The 25,854-nt window shown below is 39.3% G+C and overlaps 1 protein-coding gene across 6 annotated transcripts in view; it reads right to left on the reverse strand.

Moving 5' to 3' along the window:
* The window catches only part of PALLD (palladin, cytoskeletal associated protein), a 213,311-nt gene that overhangs the window by 12,013 nt on the left and 175,444 nt on the right, over nucleotides 1-25,854 (reverse strand). For 5 of the 6 annotated variants that reach the window (XM_087736095.1, XM_087736094.1, XM_087736096.1 and 2 more), the window contains 6 exons: nucleotides 14,591-14,726; nucleotides 12,091-12,192; nucleotides 11,472-11,522; nucleotides 9,769-9,990; nucleotides 4,606-4,755; nucleotides 356-450 (listed from right to left, as the gene is read on the reverse strand). In XM_087736095.1, coding sequence (XP_087592221.1) covers nucleotides 356-450; nucleotides 4,606-4,755; nucleotides 9,769-9,990; nucleotides 11,472-11,522; nucleotides 12,091-12,192; nucleotides 14,591-14,726 — 756 coding nt within the window. The remainder of the gene's footprint in view (nucleotides 1-355; nucleotides 451-4,605; nucleotides 4,756-9,768; nucleotides 9,991-11,471; nucleotides 11,523-12,090; nucleotides 12,193-14,590; nucleotides 14,727-25,854) is intronic. The other variant, XM_009474784.2, reaches the window with a different exon arrangement.

Here is a 25,854-nt window from a genome sequence, read left to right on the forward strand (position 1 = left end):
CAGCAAGTACAGGTTCCTGGTAGAATCCTGGTCAGGTGAGATGTTTTAACAAAGCCAGTGACAAAGTCCTTCCCACAAGCTGATAGTGTAACTTCAGATAAGGAGTAATTAGTGAACATCACAAAGGAGGAGGAGACAGGCAAAATTAAAGATACTTAGAAGTCCTGCCATTGCAGAGGTTGCTTAGACTTCTGAGTATGCAAGCTTTGCAGAAACTTTTAGACGGCAGATGTCACATTTCTTCCTGAATGCCATACTTTTAACTTACCTTCTTACTTCACATTCTTTATCTTAACCATAACGATTTGGCAAAACACATATTATTAAAATAATAAAAAAAAAAAGCATCAAGTACCTTCTCATATGAGGCTGACCAGAAGGTGACCAAGGACTGCGGCCTCTTTGATTTACAGCTTGAACCATCAGCCTGCCCGTGCAGCTTATTCTGCCCTGTTGGGATGATGGAGAGGAGGAGCATTAAACAACTTAAAGCGTGTAATATTAATAACATTCAGCCTGATCTCTTCTTTTTTGCCCACCTGTTACAGAGTCTGTAATACAATCTCTTCTTTCACAAAGTCCCTGAAAAGCATTTGTCAAGATACCTTCTGATATTAAACTGTTCTATCAGCTTCCAATCTAACACGGAACAGACTGGGATAATTGTGACTGTAACACAGTCGCGGTTCAAGTGTTCCGCTTGGAAGTTTTTGTTTTAAAGAAGGTTATTAGTACCACGGGCAATTAAGTCCTTAAAGCCGTATATTGGTAAGTTATTGATGTGGGTGGGAGACAAGACAACTAGTTCAAGATCTTGAAAATGGGTTGGCAGTAATGACAGAGCTGCTGCCTTGATCCGCGTGATCTGGTGGGGCTACAGCTCAAAAGAAACCCCATGAGTGTAAAAACCAAAAGAATTGTACAGGTACCGAAAGGGTCCTCTCTGAAGAGCGAGCCTGGCTGGGGGCAGGAATCGCACCAAAGCACACAATTGCGCCAGTGGACGTCGGAGGTAGCTCAGTTGTCTGAGGTTATTTTCAGTGAATGATAAATAAAACATGAGCTCTGTTGTATTTGGTCCCCTTTTTGGTTTTACGTTGTTTTTCAGAAGGCAGATTGTCCGCCACAAGCAGTAGCAGTAACTAGTTTGGGAGGGGACTGCCTGCAGCCGGGACGCTGACATCCAGGGCTCTCTAGAATTCACCATGTACAGGGTAAAAGCATCTGGTGGTATTAATCAATATACACAACAGATACAAATATAAAAGCTATGCATAAAAATAACACTGTAGTAAAAGTTTATATGCTTTTATACAACAATTTTAGTAACTTTTGAAAAATGATAGTTTTAAATAGCTCTTTGGTAACTGCCTAGAAGATGTACATCTGTCTCTCTGCCCCCTGGACTGGCAGCAGTAAGGCAACATCCACACCAGCTTTGCAGGGCGTTTCAGTTCTGTGAGCTCCACGCTCGAGTCTGTCAGCATAAAAGCGACAGATATTTTTGTCACGGTAATTGGGGGCTTGCAAATAGCTGTTCATTAACAACTGGCCAAAGCTCATCAAAAACCCATTTCACCGGGGTCACAAGCAGCCTTCAAATGGCAGCGACCTCTGTGTTACTGCTGGACTGTTAGAAATGACGTCTCTGTGTCCTGCTTTTATTCCCAGGACCCATTTAGTCCACAAGAGAAATACTTGCATTAAACTAAGCCATCGTGCATGACCTGCAGCGATTTCTTAAGCAACAGCTTAAGTGCGTGTGCTAAAAGACCACGAAAGACATCTGGAACAAACGCATTTCTATTTTAGGCACCACTGCATGTTAAGCTTTTTCTGGCAGGTGACGAATTCACACATTTTAGGATAATTCCTGCATATCTCAGAACACGAAGGCATGGAAACACGAAGGACAGTAAGGAATTTGGATAGGGAAGAACAAGCAGGAAGCCAAAGATTTGGAAAAGTCATGGGATGAATGGGAAGGAAGCGATGAGTGGGAAGTAATTCATGAGAAGATGGCCTAGAAAATAAGGGAAATCCAGACTGAGGGCTGGGGGTGCAAAGTGCAAAGTGGAGAGAATGGGATAAAAGGAAAGAAGGTGAAAATCAGGACTCGACTTGAGCCCACACAGCTGATGGAAAGAGCTCAGCGAGGGGACGCAACCTGTAACTCCAGGCCTAAAACGGGTGAGGTGTCGTGTTTGTCTGGGCCCGGGGTCAGTTTGCCCTGGATTAGGTCACACGGCAAATGTTACTGCAAACCCCAGAGGTGTGCTAGAACCTTAATTCCAGGTCGCCCTGTTTTACCTCGCAGGCAACGGTGCCTGCCGTGTTAACTACCACGGCCGATTTCCAAGGTGTGTCAACAAGTCACTTTACATACATAAATCCTGTAACAGTCCGGACCGTGAGATGGCAGAAACTGGCAGAGCCTTAATGAACTGAATCCTTTGCTTTAATAAAATCAATTTCTGTCAAGGAAGACTATGCCTTTTTGCTTTGTAGTTTGGTGGTTCCAATAGCAATGACCAAAACACAGCAACAGCCCAGCAAATATCTACCAGTCCATCAGAATCCTGAGGTAGACTCCCTTATATTTACGTATTTCGCTTTTCTTAAGGAAAGGTTGCCAAAGTTTGTGATAGCTTTGAGATGTGGACAACTTTCCATTAGAATTGAGGAGGCTATGCCAAAATTATTTCCACTCAGGATGACTTAAAAGAATTGGAATCCAGATCTTTGAGTGTGAAAGGCTAGGCCATTAACTCACAGCCCTTCTTTGCCTCCATTGTACTGTTAAATGCATAGTAAAAGCAAGCAAATAGTGGGAGAGATAAGCATGTTTGCTTGGGAATTACACGGCGAAGAAAGAATTGAATGGGCTTGGTGAAACAGACAGATGTTTTGTTCAGGGGAGCCAGAGGAGGATGCTTCTGGTTCTTCTCCAAAGAGGAGGGGGAAAAAAAGCACAGATGCAAAGTTTTATCATTTAACAAAACTGCTTTTTCAACCCCCAAACTAGGAACAATACAAACCCAGCTCATTTTAGTGCATCTGAAAACCCACTAACAAACTAGTGTCATCAGTGAGCAGAGCTGATAACCTAGGTCACTGTGGTGTCATTGAATGAGCATTACCCAGAATAAAAAATGCTAAAAAGCGGGGCCTAACTATTCAGGGACAGAGTTCAGTGCCCAAACACAACGGCAGTTATTCATCAAGTTCGCTAAGACTTTGGATCAGGCAGTAACACTACCTAGGGAAACTCTGTACGTGCACGAACACAACACTTACAGGAAGATGAACAGGATTCGCTTCCTACCTTGAGCATCTATGTATTTATTTCGCATTTTTAAACCTGCTGTGAATTTCCACAATTTCAGTGGTACGAAGTGTTAGAACACAATGGTCATCTATGTGTAAAAGCTCCCAGCTCGAAGAGTTCCCTCGGCCTTATGCTATCGCTTTATTACTTCTTTATTTCTGTTATTTGTATATGTAGAAATAACGTTTAAACCACCTAGATTTAAGCACTGCAATTTGTAGAATCTAGCCTAAAACTGCTATTTGTGTGTCGCCCGTGTGTACGATCCCATACGCTCGCAAGCAGGCTGCAATACGAGCAGGACTGACAAAGAGCAAGGCAGAAATGGCAGCGTCATGCTAAGTAACCTAGCAACCTTCACAACAGAGCACAACACTCCTCTTCAGATTAAACCCTGTCTCAGTGATCCAGTTTGCTGTTTCACAGTGTGATTCTCCTTGCAGGCCCGCTCTTTGCAAGATGTTTGGTGCTGCAGAAGAAAATAATTCGTTACATCCCTACAGTTATGTTACTGCCTTGGTTTCTCACGCGCAAATCTTTCCCTTCAATTTGCTGTGCCGTAGGAAAAGCGGAATGACAAAGTTACTTCAATAGGGCGCGTGAACGGTAAGTTTAGCTGTGTCCAACGCGCTAGTGGGTTTCTGTTGTACACCTCAGCTCTTGTATTGGGTCTACGAAGAGCAAATAATATTACGAAACCAGTAACACTCTGTGTTTCAGAAAAACATTGTTTAAGGCTTCGGGATCAACACAGGAGACCTCCCCCCCTACATAATCAGTGCTAGAATTTTTTGCCTTACAGAATTGCAATCACTGCCTAATGTAAACATGCTGAGGTGTGATATGCTCCTACTCATTTCAAAGAGTTGGCCTCAGTCAGTGAGCAGTGTCAACAGAAGAAAAATGAAATTGCTGGATTGGGTTACTTCTGCTGGTAAACTGGGTTTTTTTCTCCCTTTAGAGTATGCATGCTATCCATGCTCCGTTCGGATACTGAGATGTTATCAACTGAAATAAATGGTGGAAGAGTGATTAAAAAACAACACCCCCTCCCCTCTGAAACCTCAAACTGTAGGAAAAAAACCTGCTGTTGAGTTGCTAATCTCTTGGAGATAGAAAGGTCCCACCCTACTGATGCAAGATGAAAACAGAAATTGAGCTTACATACTTTATGGTGACTTCATCATCTAATTAAATCATGCATACGTAAGATGAGATAGTTTTCTGAAGATTTATGTCCAGAAGCACGTTTGCTCTGGAGCCAAACCTTCATTTACCTGTGGGTTAGCAGCCATAATAGTGTAATTCCCATCATCATCCAGGGTGGAGGCTGCAGTATGCAGTGAGCAAGTTCCATCAGGTTCTCTTTGAATTCGGTAGTGATCACTTCGTTTAGAAATTTGCTTCCCATCTTTAAACCAATAAATCTGCAGGAAAAAACAAGGCACGCTGATAAGAGGTGGGTGCTCATTGTCATCGCTTCTCAATTAACAGCGCTAACGAATCTTAACTGCTGAAAACCTCTCTAGTAAGCATTAAAAGAAAACCGGTTCGATCCGCTAGTGAAAGTGCAGAACCACGCTCCACGAACCACTTTCACCAAAAGACAAGTTACAGATTAGCAATCCTTCAAAGAGAAAGACGGCAACAAGAACATTTACCGAAGAAATGTGCGGGTGCGTAAGGGCTGTACCCATCCCGAGGACAGAACAGCAGCTGAACATTTCCAGAACTGAGAATAAATGTCATTACAAAAAAAAGTTCTATTTCAGAGAAGACTACCAATTTTAAATTTTTATTTCACTTAAATCTGAAGAAGTCAGAGAAAGAACGCTATTGCTCTCTTTTCAGAAAACAAAATCATAAAGCAAGGTAATTATAGGAATAATTAGTTCAATGATGAATAAAATAGCAGTAACGCTCTCACTGTTGGAACACCAGTTTGGTCTCATATCCATCACGCCGACTGGACTGGACCAAAAAGCCAGACGGGGATGCAGCTGCTCCCACTGGCAACGAGCAGTTGGGTATGCGAAGGGGCCAGCTCCGGATAATTGCACGACTGAAACCAACAGCGTCACCCCGATGTGACAGACATCTACAGAAACGGACAGCTTTACAAAGTAACAGGAAACACTTCAAAGCAAGTCAGCACATAGATAGCCTTTAATAATTGTAGGCCAACACCAGTATAGTTCCAAGTTGACCAGAACGGTTACATTATCTATCAAACCGAGGTCTTTCCAGTACTTTTGATACATAATGTTATTCTCTGGCTGACCCAAGATCTACTTTCGGTGAGCCAAAAAAAATGATGTATGCAGAATAACGCCTTATAGTAATCCATAAATTACACAAAAACCATGTATGTGTTTTTAATGCCTCAAACTTGAGGCGAAAAAAAAATCAAATATTTTGACCTAGCTTTGGGGGTTTTTTGCTATATTTAAAAAATAATATAAAATCCCAAACTGAAATCTGCTGGAATCAAAAGAAAAACGTGGTGTATGCATGAAAACACACAGAGGAATATGTGAAAAATGTTATACTAGGAAGGCTGTAGTCAGCTCCCCAAACCAAGAGTTGAGCAGAACATTATTTACTTGTCATTTCTCACATTTCAGTGTGTATTACTCCATAAGGTCAGTGGTGCTCAGCATTTCTTAAGTCACTTGTGCAGATACCTACACAACTTTTACGAGGTTAAGTCGTACAAAGTAGAACAAATCTATTTGTCCTGGTCGCGTGACTGCCGGGACTCTTTAGCATGAGGAAAACGCACACATTTTCCCCACTCTAATTCTTGAAGTGGGAATTCAGGTCTTACAGTGAGGAAAGGGTGGCGGCTGTCCAGTAAAAACGAAGTGGCAGAGCAAAGCACAATTCCTGATAGAGTTTAATATGCCAGGTTCTTCATACATGTCAACATTTCAAAGCTCTAAATTCATTCACTGGGGGGGGGGGGGGGGGGAAGTTAAGGATATCTCTTAAATTTCACAAAAAGACAATGGAGAATGTTTTAGAGGGAACGAGTGGAAATTTCCCTTAAAAATTAATTACCATGTGTGGTTTTTATATTAACAAGCATTATGCATAACTAGAAATGATTTCATTTCCTCAATAGCTGGTTATACTCGTTCCCCATTTTGTCTGTCAGCAGCCTTGCAGAGACTCTGTGGTGCTAACAAAAGATTTAGTCATGTCTTCTCATCTGCTGACAGAGCACTTACTGGAGATGCAAAAGATATTTGATCACTTACATACACAGGCTAATGGATGCTGGTAACAACATAGCTGCAAAAAATGAGTTTTAACTTGCATGCTTTACGTGTGTCATAACGTTGCTTGGAAATCTACTGCATTAAGTTGTAATTATTTAATAACAATGCACTTATCAAAAATATCAGGAGACATGCCAGAAATTATTACATGGAAATACATGCAAATATTAACTGAACCAGCTATCCAAACATCATGCATATGTTGTCCAATACTCGTTTCCACTAAGTTTAAAAGCATTCACATCACTGGCTTTTACTTACGAGAAGTAAATTCTTAATATTACCTTTATCTGACATGGAGTCGATAAGTAAAACACTACCACTGCTGGAGACAATGGCCCTTGCAGTGAAGTATTTTCTTTCTAGGATACCTTTTAATAAATGTACCATTAAACTATGTAAGCACTGAACACCGCATCTGGATTGCTTTTATTTGTACCAGATTTTCAGAAACCAATGTGTAATGACTAGAAATACAATGGCATACACAGTACAAAAGGGTTTTTGATCTTGGGCAGCACAGGCATTTTTAATCACTAAGAATTATATTCAGCCATGTGAAGAGCGAGCAGTACGAGCTTTATGCAACATTCATGTCTCAATTAACCTTTTGTAGGGCATTGTCCTAATTCTGAAGAGAAATCTCTTAAAAAGAAGTATTCCACAATCCCTCCTCTATCACCACAGGTTCTCGTTTTAATGAGAAAATAGTTTTGCATTACACTGACGGATATAACAAAAGTAGACTCAGGTTTAAAAAGTCATATTTATGAAGACAGAATTTGCACATCGGTATTCAATTTACATGGCATGTTCAGGGGAAAAAATAATCAAGCCAATAACCCCGCTTAGAAAAACCCCTTGTAATGAATGCCAGATTTTAGAAACACTACAGTCCTTCCCAAAGCCATTCCTTGGCAGAGCTGACAGAATACTTAGAAAGGAGGAGCTTCAAGTTAGTAAATTATTTCCAGCTTTTCATTTGCCAAAGTAAAGCATTTGTTCAGAGGCAACACTTCCAGCTTCAACAAATGACAGCAGAAGGGCAGCCCTCAGCCATCGAGCATTTCAAAATTGCTATCTTGGCATGCTCCGGCAGATGAGGGGAAGATACAGCCTTTGACATTTGCAAAACCCAGCTAACAAGTAGCCATCCAACGGGACTGAAATTGGTTCCATCCCAAGCAACTTAACGAATCGCACAAAGCATCTGCAAGTGAACGGAATAAAGGGTCATAGTCCCAGGTGCAAGAGCAAATCACTTCTTAATGTGCACGCTTTGACGCTGCAGAAAAACAGAACATCGTATCTGAATCAGGGTGCGTTCACATCAGATACTCCTTTATAATGCCATGCTTTAGAGGAAGTGCTAACAATGTGGTTTCTTGGCTGTGCAATCCCTAACGCCAAAACAAGGAGAGTGAGGGAAAGGAGACATCCTCTTTCATCCGTCTTAAATCAGATTAAGAGGACTGTGAAACTACACCTTAATTGAAAACTGTGAAAATTACGGAATGGCGAAGTTGACTAAGGCTGACTCATAACAGGTGATCCAGCAACTTAGTCATAAGCCTTAGGCAAAAAGAGTACCTCTCCAGCACACTGCACCTCTAACACCAACCGACCCGTTTCTCTTCCACCCTTATTCAGCACAACAGACTCTTCTGTACGGTCATCTCAGAAGTAATGCTGGACATCAAAGGTTTGGTTTCAGTCAGACTGGGCTAATCTTCTCAGTGTGTGTCTTCAGTTTGAAGCAGGAGTGCTTTTTTGATATGACTATACTGATCAGCCCCACTTACTTTGCAGCGGTTCACATCGTGTTGCGGTCTTGGAGCACAGGATTGGACTCCTTTCAGATGAAACTAGGCCAGAAAATGTGCTCCAAGAACACATCTAATGTGCTGCATCTGCTTCAGTCTGTGGGACGAGATTAGAGCTAGCCTGAAGTAAAACCTCCTGAAATGCACGCAGGGATGGATATCCCATTCCACAGATTTGCTTCTTCTGGTCTGCACTACTTGCTAAGGTAGGCATAGCTCTAGTTCTCTGTTGTTCCTTCTCTGCTACCTGACAAAGTCCATTTTTCTTTTTACAGTTTGTGCAGTATCATACACCTATATCATTGGACACAGAATCATGTAAAGTCATTTGCATTTATCTCTGTTCAAAATCCTAAATGCCTGTAAAACTTACACTACATGAGAGATTTGGATGTGGCTGCTGCTGTGAAGATCTTATCTAAGAGATAAGGCACCTTTGATCTTGTCTAAGAAGAAAAGAGCCCCTATCCACAAGAGGTCACTGTAAGAGCTACAAGGACCTCACGGGGAAGATACTGGCTTTGGCAAGGAAGCTGAAGAAGCTACTGCTGTTTGCCTGCTGCATAATGAGTCAGTTGATTGCCAAGCAATTTTTGAAATGGTTAAACACAACCTACCAAAGGAAGGCATTCTTCCAGATCGCTCACATCACGCAACTGGTACTTTTACATGTGCTAAAAGGAAATGCTTCCCAAGCCCAACCCTCCCTCAGAAGCTCATCATTAAAACCTCACCATCATGTCTCATCTTGCTGTTGGGATATATGGGAGCTTATGGTATTTTATTATGCCTTCCTCTAACTTTCACTAAAGTTTAGTCTTGTCAGGGTGTGTAGATATAAACTCTGCAATGCTGAAGAATGTAGAGGTACCATGCTGGCTTCTGAACCAGAAGGAACGTATTTTTGCATTAGCATGTTGCTGTGCCTGAGCTAATTACCACTGTTAACCTGAAGAGGTTGCTTTTGGGACTACTGTGCCAGCTCACATGGGGTTTTCTAGCATTGCACTGCGTTCTGTGGTACAGATGTACCCTGAAGGTAACTCTGAAAATGATGGAAGTATTACTTCTAGGTAAAATAATTGAGATGAAGTCTCAGGAGGGAGTAACTAAGAGCTGAAGCCTCATAGTAGGATTTTTGACTAGTATAAATCTAAATAATTCCAGTGATGTCAAAAGAGATTTGACAGTTTATACCAGCTAGGAGTCTGTCTTGTCAAGAGAGAATGTCTGCTGTTCCTGTAAGATACAGCCCATAGGGTCCAGGGGCCGACTGTAAGGTACCGATAGAGAACTCTTCAGAGCGTTTCTAGAAACATTTACCCTCTTTTCTTACCTTTGGCTTTGGATTTCCTGCCACTTTGCATGTAAATGTGACTGGCATTCCCTCAAAGACTTTGTAATGCTTCAGCTTTATCTCAAAATACGGTGACATACTGTTATCAATAGGTTCATCTCCATGTTGCACCTCGTCATCTGATTCTTCCACAGGAGATCTCTCCAGCCTGTATTCAATTTCACTGATCAATCTTTGCTCAAAGCTGGAGACTTTATACTCCTGTCAAACAAGAAAGGTACATATTAGTGTCCAGCTTCAACACATTGCTCAGCAAGATGTGTTCCTAATGTTTTTTTGTATTCTGCTGATCTTTGACAATCCATTAAGGTTTTACATATAAAAGGAAACTCTATCTTGTTGAAGAAAAACTATAATCCATGCCTCCAATAACTTCCCTATGAAACAATGAAGACATCTGGTATGAGGCAAAAATTGTATTTCATGTTATCTTAAGGTCTAATTTATAAGGGGAAGGAAAGTCATTGGTTGCTTTCTTTCCATTTTTTAAAAAAGCCTATAAGAATAAAAGTATTCTGAAGCAGTTCATAAAGACAAAAGAAACACACTAATATTTCCTTGAGGGTACAGGCAGATTTAAAGTGGGTTTTGTTTCCAGATGGCCAGAACACCATATGGTTCACATCTGCTATTTGCATAGAACTGTACCGGAGGCTGCACCAGAAGGCTAAAATGATTTTGTTTACAATTGCCTGTAAAAATTAGAAAGAAAACGAGAAAATGGCAACACTGGCAGGCCATGATAGTTGCCTCCCTTTACTCCTGTTGCCATGGTCCCCTTTGTCTGGCCAAAAGTATCACTTCTTCCTTAAAAACAAAATTTATCATAAGAGTATTCAAGATATAGAAAGAAGAGTGGAAAGTTTCATCCACTACTGCTTCTTTAAAATTGCTATTCAGATACTAGGAAACGTTACTGTGACATACAGAGTTATTTACTTTCTTGAACTGTTCACTCTGTCTACTTTGCAGTACAAAAGTCCTGCTTTGAATCTTAGTGATAACAAAGATAATGCCAGAATGTAAGAAAGCTCAGAAGCAGGAAAAAAAAAAAAAAAATCTTTATTAGACAATGCTCTTCTCAGTCAGCAGAAATTCAGGCACTCTTTCAAATGACCTTTGGCCACTGTCTCTAACCCTGATTTTATCTACGATAGAACACGTCTCATTCGAAGCCTCCTTTCACATACCCATCCTCTATCATTGCCTCTGGTCTGGAAATGACATCTAGTCTTTCTACTGACTGGTTACAGAACTAATCATAACCCTCAATAACGGTAAAAACTGGAAGGAGAAATACCTTTGTAAACTGCAGATATTTTTTTAATTTCTTTGTTCCCTGAAAGTTTACCATAAAAGTAAACCCTGAAGTACACATGGTATATATAAAGAGCAGCTGATTCGGATGCAAGGCAGTTAGTATCAGTGTATGTTAACATTACAGCAGGAAGATACTGGAGCACGCCATTACTGCAGTTAAGCTGCCTGCACTCAGACAATTAGGCTTACAGAACAACTTTAACACCCTGAAGGGAGTGCAGCCCAAATCTCCCCAGTTATTAATGCTAGGTGACCTCCCGTTATTAACCGAGAACAGTAGAAGGGAAAGGGCAAGGATGACAGCAAAAAAAAAAAAAAATCAATGGACAGAATGCAAGACAGAAAAAGGTGAAAACGTTAACCTTTTGAATATCCACAGGACTCACTACAGAAGCACCAACAGAGCGAGCTTCCTGCAAGGGTAGAAAAAAAGATCAAGAGGCAGAAAGAAGACCAAGAGGCATCCGTGACAGTTTCTCAGAGGTTTTATCAGGAGAACGTACTTTATGTGGTAACATAAGCAAACGCATGCTACACATTTCCGAATAGCAGCTCTGGCATCTGAACAATGGAGAACATGTACCTGGCCTTTCAAGCAGACTTTCTGTTGTGTTTTTGGTCTGCATCCAAAAAGTGCAGATTACACACATAAAGAGATGGTTTCAAGATAGTAGATGTATTTTTGCCTTGAGAGACTTAAAGGTCAGGACAGAATAGGATAAACGGAAGAATTTAAAGCAGAGAGCAGACATTTGAGAACTCTTAACCTTATTCAGTATGGAAAAACTGAGCAATAGGCATGTGATCCTCCAGTTTACTTCACTGATATATAACATATGACGTCTGTAATCAAAACCGTCCTATAGTGTGTATATTTATTGTCTTATATAGGACTTTTTTTAAGACACTTCACAGCCTGTAAAAAAGAAAAATTGAAAGGCATTTTTTATTTTCCTATGAAATTGTAGAGTTATGTGGCACCTGTATAGCAGGCTCCTCTTCTGGTTCCTGTATGTTGAAGACAGTTGCAGCACTGTCTGCTCCCAGCAACCGACGAGCCATTTTCTCCTCATACGTTAATCTCTGAACAAAAAATACAGGGATGGGTTAAGGGGGAGGGAAAAGAAGAAAGAAAAATTCTTATTTCTCCTTAAGAACTATGAGGCAGTTTGACAGTAAGCAGTACTTTAAGTAATGTTAATAAAACAGAGCAGCAATATGTTTCTAACAGAAATTTTCTACCACAGTTTGTAATGCATTTTTTTTGCATTACAAGTGGCTCTTCTGGCTTAAGCAACCCTTGCCCTGACTCTGCCATTTGTTTCCATCCTCCTGCCAGGAACTTGGGCAGGAATGAGCAATAGGAACTGCTTAAATCAGCATGGCCATCAAAAAAGTGCATGTCAAATCATCCCAAATCTTACTCCTAGTTGTTCGGGTTGATTTTTTCATTAGAACTACACAGCAGAAAACTCTGCCAAAAATGCTAAGGAGATACTACTCTACTTGATTATTTTGTCAAAAATATGACAGCTTTATAGAAAAATATTATTCTTTAAGGTTTTTTATTTCTATTTCTTCTTACTCTTTAGGAAATTAAGGAGACAGCTTATAAAAGACAATTTACACTCAGAAAGTAAAGCAAGTTAAAAGAAAACCTTAAGTGTACAATTCAATTATTTCATTATTAGTTTTCCTTCTACATGCAATAACACATTTCAGGCACTTAGATACTTTCTTACAAATCAACACTGAAAAAAAATGCCAGTGAATGAAAGGCAAACTCATTACATGGTGAAATGCCTCATTTAACCAGAAAAATGAAAGAGTGGAAATTGTAGAACACTACATCTACTTAATGCTTCCATTTTTAAAAAAGCTCATTTAAATTAATTTATAAAAGATGTCATACTGTAGCTAAACCAGCAGGCTGAGGTTCATGAAAACTAGGTACCAATCTTGGCTTGGTTACAAATGTCTAAGCAAGTCATGAACTTTTCTTCAGTTTCTTCTGTGATCACTCCAAGCGCCCACAGCCATGATTACACAAACAGAATCACCCAAGACAGGAATTTGCAAGGCAAAAGCCTGAAGGCAAGCACAGAACCAGAGTTTACTTGGTTCAAGCTCCCACATCATCTGATCACAGTTGGGTTTGGTTTTTTTTGACTCAGGCCATGTGGGTTTTCTCAGGACATTCCATTCATTTGTCCAGGCCAAACATCTCTCTCACTTTCCAAAATAGGCATTGACAGTCATGCTCAGCCCACCTCCTTTGAAAAAAATGGGAACTTATACACTATGAGAGTGATTCTGCTTAACTGCTACAGAAAACTGCTGAACCCCATGCAGTCAACAGAGAAAGGTAAGTACAGTAGCACTAGTCGCTCTGTCTAGTCTTTTCCCTATTTCACTCCATTGACCTTATTAAGAACCAGAATCCAGCATCTGTGGGGTAGATAGTTAGACTCAATATGCTATCTTGAACTACAACACCATAGTCCGCATCTCAGACACGGTAGAAAACATAGATTTCTCAGGACCATGCTCAGAAGTTTGCTAAAGCATGCTACCTTTCACTGACACAAAGGTATCCCAAGGCATTCAGATGCTTTTGAAAACATTTCATTGACAAAACAGGGGCAACAGTCTACATTTTTACAATTACTTTCCCTTAAAACAGATTCCTGCTTCGAAGACATTTAAATCAATGCCTTAATAACTGTAATCAAGTCTTAGGAGAGCTGCTTCTCATCAGCTCTGAGCAGGAAGAATTTGGTATTTTATCTTTTTATGCATATCTTAAAATGCACAAAAATTAATGGAGAATTTTGCTGCTGTGCATTTCAGTTGTTTGATATACTTGCCCATTTTACCTCATTTCTTGACTTCTCAGGCAGATTGTTAATTCTTCATAAAGTCTGTAAGTTAGTACTATAGGTTGTTTTTTATTCTATTGGTCAAAAAGTCCCACAACTGCAGAATCTAATGATGCCTGGTTCCTAATGGGTTGTTTCTCATGATGAACTGCCTTGGCTCCCTCTGATATCCACTCATCACCTACTCTTTCCCCCTGTTGTCCAACAGCTGGACAAAAGGTAGAATGAGCCTGGACTGATCAAGAGCTATGCATATGCTTACTGGCAAGCCACCCAGTGATGAACAGTCAAAAGCAAATGGCTTCTAAGGCTGAAAAAGCCCTTGAGGTACAGACTGTGCAGGTTTCTTATGCGAATTCATCATCTTTGAGACATCAATGGCTTTATTAAGTCCAAGTAAAATTGTCCAACAGGAGAAGGAATGATAGGCCAAAACATATACTATCATGCCTTATGGAAATGTAGCTTTGGAAATGCAGTTAAAAATCATAAATACATAAAATATAAAAGTAATCTACAACAACTATTTTATATGCAGCACATCTGAGAAACTACCCGTGATGCCCACTCCCATTCCCTGGGGGTATTTTATGTTTTTGTACCGGTTGCCCATTGTTCAAAAGGTCTTCCTTGAAGCGAAGTTTTCTTTCCAGATCCTGAATTACAGCATCTTTTGACCCTTGAATCTCTTCATCTGATGCTATCCTAGCAGTTCTGCCTGTTTTCTTGGGAAATCCCCTGCAAAACAGTACAGCAAAATTCATGAGCTTTCCTGAAATCATTGGTATTTAGGAATTTATCTGGAATCACTGCTATTACTGAAGAAAATGACATTGCGTCTTTGAAATTAAAGGTCTGGCATGTTACTTACTATGCTGTCCCTTCTAACTCACATCACTGATTTAAATGGTTAGTTTAATGACAAAGTTGAAACTCTATTTGTGCATGAGTTAAAATAGGGCTCAGGATTGTGTAGTGGTGGCTGTAAACACCATAGACTCAAAGAGGAAACTGATGAGCAATGGCAATAAAGCAAAGCGAGAGGAAACATGAAAGAGAAAGCATGACTAGATAAGCGGGGATGGAAGATAAACTATCTTCCTATGAAGTACCAGATGGATAAAGCTCAGAAGGATGTAAGACAAGGCAGTCAATTATTAATTTTCTATATTATTTAGTAACTAATTCCTTGTTACAGCTTTTCAAAACACAATACATAATTCATTTTTATTCTTCGTATCTCTGTGAACACCTACCCAGAAGGCAACATGTAAATGTTGTTTCTGAAAGAAGAGCCGTTCACAGAGTCTAGGTTACACTGGCAAAAAGAAAAATCATCCCTGTAAAGCAGTTTTCAGCAGCAGGGTTTCACAGTGGAATAGCAACCATTTAGCAGTTTGCATTCACAGAGCTAAGCTGTTCCTCATACCAGTCTACAAGTTATGATTGCACTTTCAGGATGCCTCACTCCCATTTCCTGAAATGGCACGGGAATTTTTTTTTTCCAGTCTGCGCTAATATTTCACACTTTCAGTAATGTTATGGTGGCTCTATTGCTGGAAATTCCTAACAGTGGTCATTTCTACTGGAGATCAGCTGTTCTTACACAGTTGTGAAGAACTCAACATTGCTATCTGTATTTGAAACTTGTAGCACACCCCATCTCTCCAGTGAAGTCACACATTGTCGTTTAAAACACTGATACTGATTCAATAGTAGTTTGGGTTGTTTTTTTTTAAACTTCATCAACTAAATAGGGATCAGCCCATTACATAGGAATGACTTATGCAAAATATGGAATCGATCAGGTAAGTTGCCAAACTCACAGATGACACACATAGAAAAAATCAGACCAGCATGTAAGGGGTAAACTTCTTTCCAATACACAACTTAATAATTCCATTACCAGCACCAAAATGTTAAACAAGAATCATACAGAAATAAGAACTTTTGTTGGATATTGTTTGGTACTATGTTTCTATAACATGGTTAGAGAAAATCTGTTCTTCAGCAAGTGTTTTCAATGCTAATTTTTAGCATTAGTTAAAATGAAACAATACACATATGCCGTCCAAAGCCAAAAAGGAATTAAGTGACTAGATGGAGAAGTCAATAATTGGAAACATTTCTGCCTAAATTCCATAAACATTTCATATTCTGTTACTGAAAGTAAATTTAAAATGGGAAAATGGTGAAGATCTTCTGAAAAAGAACTGCGTTTTCACATTAAATCACAGCTTAATGGCACAGAGCCAGAAAACAACATCCCTCACCCTAGAAGTATTCAGCTGTTAGCTGGAGATCTTCTCAGTCACCAAGCAGAATAATTCCCTCAGCATTTGGCTGGGGATGTTCTCAGTCACAAGTAACAAAGTCTCCTCCACTCTGTTTTGGGGAAGAAGTCAGGAAAATTATCCCATCTACAGGGAGGCAAGAGAATGCCAAGAGGAAGGGGTAAGGTCTCTTCAAGAAAGAGATGCTTCAATAAGTCAAGAAATTTGGGGAGAGTACATGTAAAGGAAGATACGGAAGGAAAATGGACCAGAGAAGGAGGGAAAAGGGGATCAGGAGGTAACATCCCTCAGGGAGGCTGGACCAACTGCTGGAAGGCTAGTGGAAAGGTGGCATCTGTCTTTCTCCTCACAGTCTTTCCCTTCACCTTCCAGCCTCTTACCCCACCCAGCCCAGCACTGCCACGGAACCAAATTTTGTCACTTTTTGGATAAGGACACACACCCCCCAAAAAATCCAGCCAACTTCAAGGCAGCAAATTTCAAATTTGGCTTCACCTTGAAGAAGCCCTGTACCAGCTTTTAATGGAGACCTGCATCCTACCTTGAAAATTCCAAGTGATACATTACAAAATACAGTTTTCATTTCACATTCTTACAAATTTCATACTTGAGTGATAAAAAAAGTCTTAGCGGAAAAAGGCCTGCTGATGCCTAGCACTCAATAGGCTGTAAAGGTAAAAGGTACAGTTTACCCAAGAAAGTCACAACAGTACATGAAGAGAGGGGGATGGGCTAAGTGCTCTGGAGTCGATTTCAGTAATAAATGAAAGCATTTTCTGAAGCATTATCAGTTATCTCTGAAAACAAAAACCCCTAAGCAAACACACCCATTTTTAAAAGGGGAAGGAGTACCAAGAGAATTACAAGCCAGTAAGTAAGTTCAATGTCCCTACTAAACACAAGAGAACAATATTACAAGTCCATTTCAAAACCACGTAGCATAATAAGGAAATGAAAATTGAAACCTATCAAACCTCACTAATTTCTCTCTCTGTCAGGTTGAAGGGCATACAGATAGGCAAAAAGAAGTAGCTTTGATACACTTCACTTATGGCTTCTGAGTAAGCCTTCAGGAGCTGCAGTAAGTTCCCTAGTAAATCAGGAAAACAGAATCTGGCTGAAATTTCTATTATATGGCTGCATAACTGTCTGAAAAAAAGCTATTCAGAGAGTAGCAATGATTTTTTTTCCTATCAAACCAGATGAATATAGACCAATGAGGTCTTTCAAAGGTCTATGTATACTAAGTTCAGTATTTAGTATTTCAACCTTAACAACTGGAATAGTGAAATAAAAAACCACATTTCTCAAATTGGCTGACACTGAACTTGCAGAGCTTGCAACTCGTTTGCAGGTAACAACTGTCATTTACAATAATCTTTGTAATTAGTCTAGAGGTGGTCTAATGATGATGAAACTCAGGAAAAATGTTCAAAGCATGACAGCAATGCAAAAGGAAAATCAGCACTAACATATTAAGCATCTCTCAAGAATCTGTGAGATTAAAACTTGGACAATAACACCATTATTTCAAGAGAAAAAGAAATATAACTCTGGGACATATTAGCATAAGACATGAAATTTCACTGTTTTCCTTTATTCCTTGCTGTTGGACACTGAATCCAGTTTTACCACTGACTTCAAGAAAAAGAGGGCAAATTGGAAAGTTTTAGAACAAGAAAACTGTCAGATGGTTTTAAAAGCATAGCTTTTGTGACAAGCTATGTCTCACACACACACACACAAAAATACCTTCTTTATTTGGTCAGGAAATGAGGAGAATGAAGATAGAGAGGTGAATCAAACATAAAACATCAGAAAGTAGCTGACATTCAATGGTTCTCTATGTCCATTGAGGATGGTAAGTAGACAACAACTTGAAGAACAACAGGCCTAGCTTAGACAAAACGATTGTACAACTCTCCTCTCTCCACCCTCCAACAATGACAGTTCAACACTGGAACAGGTCATGTAGGGAAGCTAAAGAATTTCATTTAAGAGCAAGGTATGCAAATATTTCAGCAATGGCCTGGGGATCCCTGGTAGCTTTTAACAGGAGAGGCAGACTCCCTAACAACCTCCCAGATCTCCGCTTATGCGCCAGCTTTGCACAGTGGGTGTGGAAGTGTCATCCAAGACCCGGTCAAGGCAACTTGCCTAAAAAATAGATTCTCTTCTCTTTATTTATATTTACAAATATGTATTTAAGCAAGGAAGTAGTCAGTTTAAAAATATAACTATGAAAATGAGTATCAGCCAAAATGTCTTCAAATGTCTTTAGAAAACATCTCTCTTTCTCTTTCCGGACTATTTTAAATTGGGACAAAAAAAGAAGAGGTGCACGAGGAAATGTAATTCTTCCTGCAGATGCTCTATTTCCACCCCCTCTTTACAATATCTTTCTTTCTCTACATATACACACTTTAAAATATGCACATGAATATATATATATATGTACATACCCCCCCACACCAAGTTAGCTCTTAAGACATACATTCTTGAGTTGAATTTCAAAATGGCTACAAGGCAATGGCAACAAATAGAACGTCCTTGGTAAATCTATCCTCCAAAGCACAGATCCAAGAGACGGCTTACACGTCAAGACAGCCTGGCAGCAAACTTTCTTCAGCTGCTTTTGCAAACATTTTTCACCATCCCTACATGCCCTTATCTGGATGCATTAAGTTCCTAGGATTTGTGTCCTCCTCTGACTCACCAGCTTTCTTTTCGTCTTTTCTCAGGGATAATATCAAACAAAACGTTCTGCCAATTAATTTGTGTATTTGTATGTTCATTCTTTGCCTGATGCAATTTTCAGAGTATATTGTGAGTACTATGGCAGCAGGAGATAGCCGGAGAAGGCATATTTCAAGATATTGACGCCATTAGTCTCGAGCACCCAACCACCACCCCAAATGTGCAAAGAAACTATCAGCCTTTGAGAATCAGGCTGAAATTCATGTAGATTTTAAGCACTTCTGAAAAATGCATCACTTAAGTCACTGAGGGCCTGAATACAGACATAGATAAAAGCACAAAAGTCTGAATTCTTTTGGTCAGAAAGGGCAAAACAAAATTGCCAAAACTCAGTCATCTTAATTCACACAGAGATTTTTGACAGCAAAGATTTTTGCAACCTCGGCTTGGCTCTCCTTAGTTTTGAATATTTGCCCTAACATTTGTTTAGAAAGAAGGCCAAACCAGCAGTACTTTTCATGTTTTAATTACACAGAGTGCACGCTGGATGCCTTTCCCTCTTTTCCTATGTACCTTTTACAGTGTAAACAAGGGCAACAGGCTGGCTGTTGTTATCCTTCCAAGAACAAATTCCTGTTTGCAGCCAATATGGCTTAGTTTCACAGAAATCCAAATCAATTCTCTGGTACTGAGGTAATGAACAGTAACTTGATTTTTCCTTTAAAACTCAAGCCTTCCAAAAATACAGCTAATTCCTGCCCATTTAACACATTTTTCACTTACTGTAAGAATAAAGTTACTATAAGCACTGTAACAGGTCACAAACTTTGAAGCTGCAGCTGCATATTGAAATCGTTTTAGTCTGATCTTGCCATACGTGCTGCGGAGACCAGGAGTCTGCTCTGCTCAGTAATGCGACGTTACATGCATCCGAATTAAGGGAATGCCCGAGGCACATACCTGACTAGGGATGACTTGTGCTAAATGAAACAAAGGTAACAAAAGTTCAATTATTTCTACCACCCAAGAAAAGGTTATGAAACTGTAGCTGAAAAAAGTAAAGAAATCATGCCTCAGCATTGGATAGGATCAAGATTGACATGAATAGCATATATTTCTGAGCAAGTTTGATCCTTCTTAATGATTAGATAACACAGAGAACAACTCACCCAGAAACTGCATGCCTACCACCAAAAATTTACTTTGCTAAGGCTTATCTTTAAAAATGCATTTTTACTCATTAAAAGAAGAATTACTACTTTTTCATTCTCCTGTTCAGTTCCTTCCCCACCTGAGCAAGTCATCCCTCTGCCTCATGCTGCCCTGGTTACCATAGATACGTAAGTGCATTTGCTTTTCAAAAGATGTCCACATATTTTGGTATCAATTTAAAAAATACTATCTATTTCATAACTGGTAATCTTATCTGCCTTTCTGAATGTTACCAGCATTATGCTAAAACTGATGGTGAAGAAGAAATCACTAAAGTACTGACTGCTCCTGAATGTAGAAGAGGCTGGCACAGCCCTCATAGGCCTGAAATCTTGAGAAGAACCGCTAACTGCCAGAAGCATGCGAAGAAAAACCTACACTGGACTGAGAAAAGGTAATATATCCAAAATATTCACCTTTACTCCAGTTGATGAAATGCTACTGGTTAAGGCCTCCACAACTATCAAGCACTGTACCTGGCTTTTACATTCACAGACATTTCTGTGGCATTCAGATCTGCTTAAAATAAGGAAGTTATAAAATTAAGCCCTCTGAAGAGAAAAATCTGCAGACAAAAAAAGCTGCAAAGCAATGCTGCAAATAGCCTCTCTCTCTTTTCAGAGGTATCTGTACTATTTCTCTTAGTTAAATTCACTTGTCACCTTACAACTTTCTTAAGTATCTGCAGATACTATTTAGAAAAAGAACTGGATAAAAACGTCTTGCATATTAAGACTTCCAGATGCAATGATTGTCAGGAGACAGTAGGTCAGATATTTTGGTTATTGTCTGTGTGTCTCCGTGTTAAATCCTTGATCTCTACTTTTAAGCACCTTTAATTGATTAGATCTGGGCCACAACCTGGATTCCAAAGTTCAAGTGGAACAAACATGCATTCATCATATTTCAAAAAAGCTGATATGGATAGGTATTTTATGATAATCATGTGCATGTACATAATAAAAAGGTGTTACATTGTGCAAAAACAAAGCCCCCAGTATGAGCTTGTTTCTTAGCACAATCAACAAGAAGTGATCTGATATCACACATAAACCACTTGGGTGTTGGTCTGACAGCCACAAGTAGTATCCAAGCCATGGGAAAAGGAGGTACAACACAATAAAACACGAAACTTTAAACAAAAATGGACAGGAGCAATAGCTTAAGAAAACTGGGGGTTTGGAATGAAAGCAAACCCTAATATTGGCTGGAATTTTTCCAGTTATGGACATACTTGTCTTCAGATATATTTTCCTGAGATCCAGGGATAACTCCAGGTATGACTGAATAGGTAGCATACAGAGATGAGGTGAGCTCCCTCAGAAGCAAGAAAACACCCTGACCTTTCTCCTCAGTTTGATGTTGGAATTTTTAACCAAGGTACTTCCTCCTACGTATCACCATTTTCACAGCAATCATACTGTAGGTAACCTCGATTTTTTGCAGTTGTGACAGACAGAACTTACAGAAATGGGAAAAGTAAATGTCTCGTCTACATAGGACAGCAATACGGTTTACTCTAAAGTGAAAGCTGGCATTTGTACTGTGACACTGTCGAAAGCTGTAAGATAAAAAGATGGAGAAGTATAGCTTTTCCTCAGAGTGGCCACCATCATTGCTAACTGACTCAAGGAACATAAGGGTTACTAAAATATTTGCTTCAGTGCTGTTTGAGACAGAAATCAATGGACAAGTCACAGTACACAGCCGCAGAAGCAGACCAGCGGCTCTGATTCAAATGGGGAAAAAAGTGCAGATCTCTCTCTGATGTTGCTATTCTCATGATTCCCACAGAATCTCCTTTAAGATCTGGATTTAAGGTTCTAGAGATCATTGAAAGAGCAGTTATATTTATTATATAGAGTGATAAAAGCAGCTTATTTAATTACATTTTACAGATATTTTAGACAATCTCGTCTTTAAAACAATGTTTTCTTTTCCATTTTCCATTCTTTTCCAGAAAGTAGCAAATCTAGAATCATGTTCTTTCACCAGTTCTGTACAGTCAAATTTTTTTCTGGTTGCGCCTAAGGTAATATTACTGAAGATATCTACTTTAAGAAAAAGTCGACTTTAAGGAAAAGTGTCTACTTTAAGAAAATACTGTAATTTTTTAAGTTGCTTTCAAAAGGATATATGTATAGCTGACAATCCATCGTTTTTATACTTAGAAAGAGATTCCATTTCTCCAGGCTGGAGGACTCCACACCTTTCTGTAGCAGGATTTATGTTCTTGTTACTTAAATATTCACTAAATAGTCACTAAATCCTTCTCATGGGATTAATTTTGCTTTCACAAATGCTCATGTAAACTTACTGATGTATGTGCTTACCTAGAATTTGTAAGTATACTTATTTCTATCCAGGCAGATATAATTTGTTTTTTCTATGAACAGTGAAGACCAGATTCTAGCTTCTACAGGTTTAACTGTGAACAAAACCCCCTCAATTCTAGGTTTCTGTCACATTAACTCTGCTCCCTGCAAGTCTTTTGTAACTGAAAGCTAACCTGAGTCCAACACATCCAACCCACCCTAGAGTTTTCTTTAGGTAAAGAAAGAAAGAACCGAGATTTTTAAGAATGGTATCTAACAACCTTACTCCAGCCAAGTTTTGCCTCAGAAATAACTGACGAGTGTTCATAATTCCCTTAAGTACTTAATTAGCTACGCAGTTCCACCAGCACTTCTCTTTTGTTTAATAACACGTCTCTGGCAAGACATGAATTTATCAAATCTGCCCTATTAATAAAAAAAAAATAAAGGTTATTCCCTAAGCTTTTTCAGCTAACACCACCACAGTCACAGCTTGAAAATGCAGGGCACTACAAAGTGTCTAGAGCTTACTGGAAAGATTCAACAGAAACATTTACCATACAATTATTGCAAATAAATGCTTAAAATATTTGAAGGTGAATTAGTAGATACTAATGACACAAAGCTGCTTTCCATGTTTCAGATGTCCAAATAAAATGTAGTAAATTCACAAGTAGCTATTCCCATGATTCAGGCAAGGCTGTAAGACTACACGTTGTTAAAAAAACAACAAAACCCCCACCCCAAACAAAGAAAAAAACCCCAGTGCAATGTTTCCAAATCTATCAACTGGAAAGAATATTCATTTGATCACACTGGTTTAGATAATGCTGTCACTTCCCCAGAGTCCCAGGGTCCAAAACCAAGGAAAATGACCTCTTCTATAACAAGAGGCACAACACCTCCTTGGATTAACTTCTCTTTTAAGTAGAACAAAGATGATACATACACTGGAAAGGAAATGCCTGAAAAAAGCTGATGGAGGGAAGGTCTGACTCCATGAGGAGAAATGAAAATTCTGTTGGTTTGTATACAACCACTGTGTCTTCCATTTTACAGAAAACTTCACTGATGCGGCCTTTGACCATCTCCAAAAATTATTACCTCCCCCTGCAATGTTTATTAATTTACCTTTATTCTGCTCCTACCACAAAAGCAATCTGAATAAGAATCACGCTTACTGATTCTGAGGAGCAGATCTGTAATTGTGCTAAGATTTAGTAAGGAAAAAATCATTGAAGTGTATGAAAAATTAAACAATTACTCAATAAATTCCACAGCATATCAAGATGCATAACTTATAGTCTGCAGAATTTCTTACTCTGCCTAACAATGTTTTTTGTTATTTATATATAGCTATATATATTTTTTTATATAGCTAAATATCTACTGTTTTCTTTCAGATATTTGGCTATCGGTGTCACAGTACCCATGCCTGGGAGAGAAGAGAATAAACAACCATGGTAAAAAGACCATATAATCAAAATATGAACAGTGAATTACCAACCCTGAAATACACACACAAAAAAGACAAGGCAAGAGAAAGGAGCCATGAAAACATTGAAAGCAGACAGGAAAACTGTTTTAAGAGCATTTTATCTGGTAGAGGCACTTGACATGAAAATGTTGAAGTATCTAAATGGAATGACAGGTCCAAGTCTACTTGTAGTGATGTTAAAATATAAAAACAAAACATAAAGTTATTGTCTAAAGAGGAAATCCTACCACTTCAAACACTGTATTTGGAGTCTCTAGTAAAAAATGTACCTCCTTTCCATGAAAGGTATTTCAAACTCTGCTTAGGTCACTTTCAGCAACCCACTACCATATTTTCAATGTCACCACTGTATGACTGCTCAAGAAGCAGAGAAAAAGCTAAATGGCTTGACTAGCATCTTGACAGAAATTTACTCAGCAAGACACACCAGACATCAGTAACCTACACAGTAAAATGAAAAAGGAGAGGCCAGGGAAAAATTGGTATCAAAGACCCATAACAATAGATTTTTTTTTTTTTCCATCACGCAATATATCTTTTACCGTGTTTTAATGTTATAATTCAGATGACAAATGCTCATTGTGTATATATATACACACACGTACATATATATACATATAGATAAATCACACACACATACATTTAGTATGGTTAACATGATCCAGCTCCCGTCTGGACTACATATCCTGAGGGAATGCAGGCCAAAGAGCCAACCAGCTCATCCTCAGCTCAGAGCCTGAGGCTGCTGCCTTGTCCCGGGGGGACAGACACACCATCGCTTGCACACCCAGACTGGCTGCTGGGCTTGGGGAAGTGAGGGGCATGGGGAAGGGGGATGCATCCTTGGAGAGTTGTCTCTCTGTCCAAAGATCGAAGGGAATGGGGAAGACCATAGCTAATGCCTCAAGTGAGGACAAGTGTGCATGAACGTAGCATAACAGGGAAAAAGGGACACAGCAGAGGCTCCAGCTGCTGCTGTCACCCTCACACCACACAGAAAGGAACTTGAAAGAGAATCCAGTTCCTATCCAGAACTATATAGCTGTATTAGAGTCTTTCCTGGAAAACCAGGGGTAATTGCAAGCTTTTGTGGGCTGTCCTTACCTGTCAAGCTGTCAGTAAATTAATCATGCAACTTTCAGCAGTCAGTATCAATAGAGAAACTCAACCAGTGCAAAGGACACAGTAAGATAGAAAATCACAACTATTGTGAGTGCAAGGGCAAAATGTACATTTTTCTCCTAAATTTGTTTTATGGCCAGACTCCACAATGAGCCGTATGACAGAAATCAAGATAAAGAAATGCTTTTTAAAGCATATACATGATTGATTTATTTGATATCTGTCCGCTTTCTTCCTTCTCTTCCTTTTCATGTCTTGGACTGAAATAACAGAAGTTCCCACCACAACGGCATGTAGCTGAGCAAGTCACCTAGATACCGTAGATATGTTTAGACAAACTTCTAGACAAAGTTATAAATAAGCCTTGGATACAGCTATTCTCATTTTTGTTCTTCAGCATGTCTCTTTGTTCTCTAAGGATGGAATGAGAGTCTAGTGCCAGTGGAAAGACAAACTGATCTATGATGGGAGCTGACATGCTCCAAAATACTATTTTGGCCTTTAGAGAAGACAAAAGGGGAAAACAAGTATGCGGAGTTGTTAGGGGGAGGGATTCTGTTTGTTTTTATGCACTGCTTTTCTAAATCCCCTCCTAAACCCTTTTCCAAACTTCCTCGGAACAAAAACTCTAGCCAAAAAGTCAATATATCATTATGACCACTTTGTTGTCAGATGTATACTTTAATACCTCATACTTTAAGTATCACAAAGCTATAGGGACTTGTGAA

Source organism: Nipponia nippon, unplaced genomic scaffold (genome assembly GCF_047370975.1).
Source record: "Nipponia nippon isolate SJK-2023a ecotype South Korea unplaced genomic scaffold, ASM4737097v1 scaffold_6, whole genome shotgun sequence".
Classification (NCBI taxonomy): Eukaryota; Metazoa; Chordata; class Aves; order Pelecaniformes; family Threskiornithidae; genus Nipponia; species Nipponia nippon.